The 9,105-nt window shown below is 34.2% G+C and overlaps 1 protein-coding gene across 2 annotated transcripts in view; it reads right to left on the bottom strand.

Moving 5' to 3' along the window:
• Window positions 1-350: 350 nt before the first annotated feature.
• Window positions 351-9,105, bottom strand: part of LOC119837764 — a 17,068-nt gene continuing 8,313 nt past the window's right edge. Inside the window, exons 10-23 of one of the 2 annotated variants that reach the window (XM_038363511.1) lie at window positions 8,912-9,063; window positions 8,233-8,445; window positions 7,736-7,870; window positions 7,416-7,500; window positions 6,965-7,154; window positions 6,390-6,551; window positions 5,980-6,111; window positions 4,755-5,022; window positions 4,377-4,482; window positions 3,574-3,729; window positions 2,797-2,969; window positions 1,857-2,066; window positions 1,166-1,242; window positions 351-514 (exon numbers count right to left, since the gene is read on the bottom strand). In XM_038363511.1, the coding sequence (XP_038219439.1) occupies window positions 382-514; window positions 1,166-1,242; window positions 1,857-2,066; window positions 2,797-2,969; window positions 3,574-3,729; window positions 4,377-4,482; window positions 4,755-5,022; window positions 5,980-6,111; window positions 6,390-6,551; window positions 6,965-7,154; window positions 7,416-7,500; window positions 7,736-7,870; window positions 8,233-8,445; window positions 8,912-9,063 (2,192 nt within the window). In that variant the 3' untranslated portion in view covers window positions 351-381. Of the gene's footprint in view, window positions 515-1,165; window positions 1,243-1,856; window positions 2,067-2,796; window positions 2,970-3,573; window positions 3,730-4,376; window positions 4,483-4,754; window positions 5,023-5,603; window positions 5,740-5,979; window positions 6,112-6,389; window positions 6,552-6,964; window positions 7,155-7,415; window positions 7,501-7,735; window positions 7,871-8,232; window positions 8,446-8,911; window positions 9,064-9,105 lie in introns of those variants that run through there. The other variant, XM_038363510.1, reaches the window with a different exon arrangement.

The raw sequence follows: 9,105 nt of genomic DNA, 5'->3' as shown, positions 1-9,105 counted from the left end.
TTTACAATAATAATAATTTATTGAATAAAAATATCTATCGTTGCAGTCAACACAATTATTCTGTGCCCACAGAAAATTGCGAGGATATTATATTTACCTCAAAAAATTTAGTCTATTTCGTCTAATAAAACCTTCCGTCAGAATCCTTGATTTCAGCACAGCTTAAATAACCTTCACTAGTACAGATATTTGCTCACTTCGTGTAATATAATGCTATGCATGGGTCAGCTAGTCATTAAATAACGATTTAAAACTCTAGTAATAGTATAATAAACTCTTTATTTGATCTATTTACATATTTTTACAGGAAAAGACAAAACAGTGGTTAACAACAGTGATATTTTTTGTTCTATAACTAAGAGATTATTAATTGAAATTTATTTATTCAGAAACGGTGATCGTCAGCTGCTTGCTTCTGGTCGTTTCAAATTTGTCCATTGTCTTAATGTCCATTATCATTGTGATGGAGATAGACAAACCGAGTAGCATGATGAACGTCACCATCAAACCAGACCTGAGGAACATAAATTAAACAAAAGACATGTAATTAATTCTAAATGAAAAATATCGGCGGTTGATACGGTATTGTATTTTTATATTATAATCATAATAGGCCCGTTTTCTTTTCCTCACATATCCCAGTCCATTCCTTCTTTCCAGTCTTTAATCCTTTCCTTTTACCTTTCTCTATAAAAGCGGTCAGCACATTCGTAGAGGCACTACCTTTGCGAATGTTCATGGGCGGTGTTGATCGCTTACCATTAGGCGAACCACAAGCTCAGTTGCCCGCAATGACATAAAAAAAAAATTGTATTTTTTTTAATTACTGTTATTTTGTTCTCAAAACACATTTGCTTATTTACCTGCGTACACGTACCCAATATTTTTCTCACAATGAAATAATATCTGAAGACAAAATTTTGTATCACATCTTTAAATATTACGTCTTTCCCACATAACTTCTTATTTTATTAGAATCTTTTTTATGATAAAATCTAATACATGTATGTTATAAACTTAAATATATATGATAAACGGATGGCAGAAGCAAGAATAATAATAATATAATAAGATAAGCTATAGAAATACTTTTACCCGTGGTTTAGTCCGCGGGCGAAACTATTCGCCAAATATAGTCTTATATACATCTTAAAGAAACGCTTACCATATAGGCACAGTTGTAAAGCCAATGCAGTCAAAAGCATCCGAAAATTTCTCCGTGCTCTCCATAAATGGCTGCATCTGCAGATTATCGAGGCAAACTTTTCTTTAATGTTATTATTGCCGCCTCCTTTACTTGTAATTTCATATATCTCTATATACATAAAGTTGTCATGTCACAATCGAACGTAACCATATTCTGAAAAAGCTGGACCGAATCTGATGAAATTTTGTGTGCATATCGGGTAGGTCTGAGAATCGACTCCGATCCGTATCCAATACTCTTAAGTACAGAAAACTGGCAAAAGAACGTTTAGTGGGTCAGCTGAATAGTATATACCTACTAGTAAAATTTATATATTATTAAATGTATGATGTACATACAAAAACTAGTGCCGAATGTATGTAAGTCCCTTTCCTCACCCAACTATATCTTGAGTTTATTTAACACAAGATATAAAAAAGGTCACATTAAGACAAGGTATATGAAATACCATATTAGAAAAATTCACTAAATTCTATTTATTTTTATCATTTTAAACACCTACGATGTGTATTCTATACTTTCCAAGATGATTTACAAATATAATAGTTACTATAGATGATAAACTTAAGCCTTGTTTTTTTGTTAAACCATTATTTTGTAATTAGATTTTAAATTTCGCACATGCAAAAAAAATTGTATAATTGAAAACCTGTATATTTGGGAAGGTCAAAGACGCCTCTTCTGAAGCGTAAACCAAAGGCAATGAGCAGTGGTATGCTTTGCCAAGAACTGCTGACGGTGCATCAGGTGGCGCAGGGGCTTGCAGGTTCAGACCCATGGTGGCAAGACCGCGCTTAACCTCCACCCCCACGGCTGTCCACCAGCCACCAGATTGCTTGAAACTGAATTCCAGAGTTATCTGGAAAAGAATGAATTTTTAAGAGATTAATATAAGACGTTTTAGATTTTTTAATGCTGATAAGTATAACCTTATTAATTAAAATTCCTAAAATTAGGAAACGGGATTAGGGACATTAGAATATATATAATCTTATGTCTATCTAGATAAATAAAAGCTAAGTCTGATATATATGACGTTACAAATTAGCAGGAAGAAAAAGGTACTTTAAAATATAAATACAAATAAATATAAATTGCTGTAAAGATATTTCAACGTATACGTTCTCAAAATAGATTCACTTCTAGGAATCGAATTAAGAATACGCGGAAAAATATGTCTTCTTGCCAAATAATATAAAACAATTTCAGCTACATTGTTTGCTTTTTTCCATATAACATGTTCGTTTCCTTATTCCCTTTTAAAAATCATCATCATCATCATCGGCAGCCCATACATCTTCCCACTGCTGGGACACAGGCCATAATCCACCACGCTGGCATAGTGCGGATTGGCAGATGTCATATGTCGTCGAACTTTTTGATTCTTGAACATGCCGGTTACCTCACGATGTTTTCCTTCACCGTTTTAAACAGGGGTGTTGTAATTCACATGTGCAGATAAATTGAAAAATCAATTTATTTCCTGCACGCTCGCCCGGTCTCGAACACCGACTTATCGAATTCGAAGTCCGAGGTTCTCACCATAGAGCCACCACTCCTTTTTTTATTCAAATAAATGATCATCTTACTTTATCTCTCGTGTTATCCCCATCAGCGAATCGCACCACCAGTATGGTATACAGCCTAGTTGGTTTGACAGTGGGCTCTCCGACCGGGGTGTCCAGCACTGTCGTGGTGCCATCTTCCCAGCGCAGCTCCGGCCACCCAGTAGAAAATAGCAGCGCAGCTTTTCCAGGTGGTCCTGGAGATAAGAAAAGCATTTTAAAAGCTGGAAGCGGAAACTCGTGTTTGAACGACGTTAAAGAAGAACTAACCGGTGCGGTTTTAATAAAGAGCCTAGGCTTAAATAAAACCAAGTGATTTAACCAACAAATACCGTATGAACGTGCTTAACTTATAAGAAAGAACATAGAATAAGAAAGTTGTGTACTGCCATTAATGAACCGTAAAAATTAGCTAAATTAAAGATAAAGCAGCTTATTATATATTTACATATTTGTCAAAATAGTATATGTCAACCAATTATATCAGTATATAGTATAACTATAAGTCAATATATAGAAATGGAAGTACATCGGATTATGAATATTCTTATTAGCTTAAAAACATTGTTATTACCGGCTAAACACACATGTTTATTAATTATATCATAGAACTAATTGACACATCATTAACTGAATAGAACAAGCTGCTCGGCCCGGCTCCGTCCGAGTAGACTCGAGATGATAACAAAATAAAGTAAAAGAATTTTTTAAATCGGTTCTTTAAATCCAGAGATTACACACACTCATAAATCACAAACTTTGTAATATAAGTCTCACTTTGTAATAAAAGTATAGGTTTACCAGTAGCATTATACAATGCATATTTGGGAAGATTCTTCGCAGGTTTTTCTTCTTCAGTGGTAGGTGTTACCGTGGTTGAAGCATCTTCAGCCTGACGTCGAACTCTGGACCACTCGCTATCGTAGTCCACTGGCTGCGACTGGGATACTGAATTACCTGAAATTTTATAATATATTGTTCATTTAGAAAAAATAAAAAGCCTTAAATACGATAATATGGATAGGTAAAAAAACATATTTTATACAAAACGATTAGACATACTGAATAAATTTCTTTGTAGAAAGCTGGTATCAAATATTTATTGGAGTCTAGCCCATGGCAGAAACCACGTGTACCATAGGTATAGTCCATAATAAAGTATACACCATAGGTACGTCAATTAATTATCATTAGTTGTTCAATACATATTTTTCCCATCATTTAAAAAATGGATATTTATGAAATTAGGAAACATAATATAAAACACACTGTGTCATCAGGGAACGCAATTCTTTATAACATAACGCGAATGTAAATCTTTATAATCGTCATTGCTATGAAATTATTGCTAGGCGTAAAACATTTAAAATTTGAAAATAAGCAACTATTAACAAAAAACCAAACCGCAAATTAAAATAGGACATTTCGGGAAGCAACAGCTTTTATAAAAAAATAATCATCAAAATCGGTTCATCCAATCGAAAGATCTGACTTCTGAGGTAACATAGCCAAAGCCAGTCGAATTGCCTCCGTCTTTTCATGAAGTCGGTTGATAATACAATATCGAAATGAATGTGTTATTATATTTAGATTTATTGTTTTACCTAATACTCCCAAAACCCGACCTTCGCCGTAAATGTCTTGGAGTCTGTCAAAAGTTTCTGTCATTTGGGCATCTCTTTCCGACAAAGGTCCTTGCAATGTAAGTACCTAGAATATATCATTATATATAATATTTGTGTATTAACATTGTGTTGAATGCAAGTTCAACTAAATTTGTATTAAAACCTGACTAATAAGGTATACGGAATTGGTGTGGTTTTCAATTATCTTTTTACACCCCATATTACAATAGTCCATTAATTACGTAGCTACTAAAAAGACCAGATAGGCATTATTTGATACAAAACGATAGCAGTGCCAAATGTATATAAAAATAAATTTCGCCTTTACCTACATATACGTACTGACTTTTGACCTACCTGTGTCTCATTACTTATATAATCTGGGTGAACATCCAAAAAGTCTTGAGGTAAGACCAGTACAGTTTGACCTTCCAGCATCTTCCGCAGCCTCGGGAATTTGCCATTCGAGAGGGTCGAGGAGTCCTGGTTATTGAAGACCACGATAGCCGCTTGTTCGCTATATATCTTCATCAAATCATCTTGATCCAGGAATTTTAAAGCTGGCCTTTTGAACTTTTCCAGAGATTTCGGGCCAAAGAAAAGGAACGGGCCCTCTAAATTAGCGCTACAAATATAACTTAAGGATAAGAATAGGAAAATTTGGGACAACATTTTTAATATTTGTGCAGACTGAGTGAGTTCGAAGGGTGGATATTGACTAAATTCCGCGCATGCGTGTCCAGGTTCAAAGCTTCGGAGGGCTTTGGCGAATTGAAATACTTACACAATACTTTACTTACATAAATTATATGTCATTTAAGTTCACTTAAAAATCAAAGTTCTAGGGCTTTTTATGCATTAGTGTATCGATGAAATATAGATGTAAAGCGGAAATTAAGGCCTATCAATAATTGAAAGCATTTAATAATAGAATATGCACATCTTACAAATACGGTATATTGTATTTTATTTTACAATAATTACGATCCTCAGATTTACTTAATTTCGTATTCTTTCTCAACTATATTTCACTTAAATTACAACGTTATGTACCATATAGCAATTTTATTAAACTTTAATTTTATGTATTACTACTTTTATTAATTCAATTTAAACACGAGGGAATAAAATATTTTCTATGAGTACATAATAATTAATTATTTAAGATTCTGATATGATATCTAAATTCAAAATGAAACACACGTAATATTATAATTATTTATTTACATAAATATCTTAAAATAACATTATAACAATAACCAAACAGAGATCATGAGGACTGTTGTAATAATACTTTTCACTGTTGAAGCTGATGATGATTTCGTGAAAAAGAATGACTTTTCTGCAACAAAACATGGAATATTTATAAACATCTGTTTATTTTTAATATTTAAATACTAATAAAACTAATACAAACTGTGATGTTAGTTTACAATATGATACAATGAGACTAGCATATAAATGTATCTTAAAAATGGATAGCAAAGGATATCTGTCGACAGGATATCAAAACAATCGATAGAAAAGATATTAAAAACGAACGTTGGTTAAGCTGTAATAGTTAAAGCTTAATCCACATTACTCACTCTGCTTCTGTTTTTCATTGGGATCGGTGACGCCACACTGCCGATACGAGACGGTCCTTTTCCGTTTCGTGTCCACGTAGCCTGGTATGAATATACTGGGAGAGTCCAAACGACCAGACGCTAATAGCCTGCGTATGTAAAATTGATTTCATAATATTTCCTTAGAAAAAAAGTAATAAAGGGACATTTGGGCTTCTTTAAAAGTAAAGCTTACTTTTAAAGAATAATATGCTATTATACCTAAATAAAACAATTCTATAACAATCGAATACATTAAATAAAATACTCTACGTACCGCTCTTTAATAAATTTATACCTATCTATCTAGATAATCAAACTTAAACTCAAACATTTGTTTAACTTCTTATATGTTCTTTTGAATCGTCGAAATACGCAATGAAATTACCTGGTGAAATCCAGTTCCAATCGGTTAGCATCAGGCCCCTGGAAGTGCAGCAGTATCTGTATGCAGGCGCCGCCGTGCAGGATCCTCGTCTTACGGGAGTCCACACCCACCATCCACTCCGGCACGCCCATTACTTTGCGGATCTCTTGCAGGAACTGGCCCCTGGTGATAAGGTTATAAATAATGGGAATAAAGAAACTAGGCGACTAATGATATAATTTAAAGTTTGCCAATAGTTATGTTCATATTTCTGTGAAGTAACAACTATTCATAAAATACTATATATACTGATTAATTTTATGTATAGCTGTTTATTTTGCATATCTCTCTTGTTTTAGTTAAAAAGCTAATCCTGATGTTGAGGATACAATTTCAAGCGCTTACGAATTCTGCATTTGTATAGATGCGGTAGTCGATCATTCAATTATATTATTCAGAATTAGAGACGCTTTATTATTTAATTGAGTATAACATGACACGTCACCCTTTTTTTCAAATAATCGTTAGTTTTCTGTGAAAAAATTTGTTCTTGTCTACCAAAACATTGTCTTTTGTACTAATCATTGGTTACTTACAGGACAAATCGCGGCGGCTTCATAATATTAACGTATTTGATGATATCCTTGTCTGGTTGGATGTTAGCACACGCGAATTTCTCGCTACTTCTCTCTGGACCGAGTATGACGATAGATCTGCCCATCGCTGACACAGTGCCTTCTAGGGGGAAGTTACTGTCCATGAACATTTGACGATCTCCTCCAATACCTAAAAATAAACGTGGTGTATGGATCTTACAGACGAAAGAGGTTTGTCCGTCTATCGGTTTCTGTTACATTACAACTATTTTGGTATAAATTTGTTTTGCATAATGATTAAAAAATAGAAAGAGACTAAGTTATCAGTGCAGTCATTAAATCTAGAAGGTTCGAATTCGATTTCATTGCACTTGAGTTTCATGGAGAACCAATTTAAATTGAATTCAGAAGGAGTAAATGGTGTTAAAGTTGACTAGATCATGCTACTTACTGATGGTCCCAAGTCTTGCTGTCAAGTCCCCAACGTCACATCTTAGTGGATTATCAGCACCGCACTCTTGACTATATAAATCATGCTGGAAATAAACAATTTTCGACTAAAAATGTTTTGTATTACTTTTTTATTCGTATTACATACATTTATGAAAATATTTAATCACAATATCAATTATTCGTATTTGATAAATTAGCGAGAAACATAAGTTAACGCACAATAGAATCATTTAAAAGTTGTTTTAGGACAAATCTTCTGGTATTCCTTCCATAGCACGTAAGGTTTACTTACTTTATAAAAAATGGCAAGGTACTTACGTTAAGCGGATCAGCAAGCTGGGTAAAGTAAGGGTTCCACCGGTAGCCACCCGCCACGCAGCGCGTGTTGGTGACCTTCACTGCAGCATCCACACCCACTGGGTTCACGAATATCTCCCATCGATGGTGGTGTGTCTATACATAGTTTATTATAAGCATACTGCAAACACAGCACGCCATAGTTTTCCACACACATCTCAAGATTACGATGGATAAAAAAGGGAAATTTTAATTGAATACTGTAAGCATTGACTACAAGTTAATATGAGATTTTCTTTTTCGTATAAATTTCTTGATTTGGTTTTAAATTAATATACAAGGTTGTTAGTTTATCATTCATATAATGGCATAAGATTAACTTAATTAAAAAACGAAACATCTGTTTTGTTTTTAAATGCCACTGTTAACATAGTTTCTATCATATAATATACAATAAATATAATTTCTTCAACTATTACATTCGAACCTATATTCAACAATCAAAAGTGTTCACTCACCAGATTCCTATCATACAACCCCGGGTGTCGTAACTTCACCTCGACAGTGGTGTCACTGGTGCTTCCATCGTTATGCACCAGCTGTGTGAACCGAATGTACCCGTGAGCAAACCCGCCCGGGTGGTGGAAGGAGGCTATCGCACGGATCTCGCGCGCTTCTGAAGGACTGTAGCCTCGCTCTATGGAGGAGCAGGCCCAGCGACGGTCACGGGCCTGTAACACATAAGAATATTGTAATCTGATCCCATGCTTCCATAACTTGTCAATTTCAATGCTTTATGGCGCAATTTGAATGTACAGATATGTGTATTGAATACTTTGCACAATGCAAAATATGTTTTAAAAAAATACAAAAAGTCTCTATACATATGAATCCCGATTGTCCCCGATTGCAATAAGAAAATTATTAGTCTTAAAAAACCGTGTCTGCCCATATAACTGGGACCAGCAAAAAATAAAGTACCTATATGCTATTCAAATATTGAGCATCTAGCAAACAACATAACTCTTGTTGGTGTTGGTCACATACAGGTAATATTTTTGTATGACAGACTACATTTGCCTCACAAAACGCCCAACTACCTCATAAAAGTCCCATTGATACCCATTTAAATTACTTAAAAAAATGGGTACGAAGATAGAAAAGTAGGTGCTAAAAATACATTATAGATACACTTACAACTTTATGAATAGCAACAGAACGTCCCAATATGCTATAAGCTCCAAATAAAGACAACTGAGTTTCATTGTAAACAGCCGTGAACTTCTTTAGGTCATCCATCAAACCATACTTAGCACCCAAATCACCTAGCTCGTACTGATCAGCGGTACCTAGAATTAGATAAATTTAAAAATTATTATATATAGCATTAT

The sequence above is a fragment of the Zerene cesonia genome, chromosome 29, assembly GCF_012273895.1.
Source record: "Zerene cesonia ecotype Mississippi chromosome 29, Zerene_cesonia_1.1, whole genome shotgun sequence".
Taxonomy (NCBI): domain Eukaryota; kingdom Metazoa; phylum Arthropoda; class Insecta; order Lepidoptera; family Pieridae; genus Zerene; species Zerene cesonia.
This window is presented reverse-complemented; position numbering and strand designations above follow the sequence as displayed.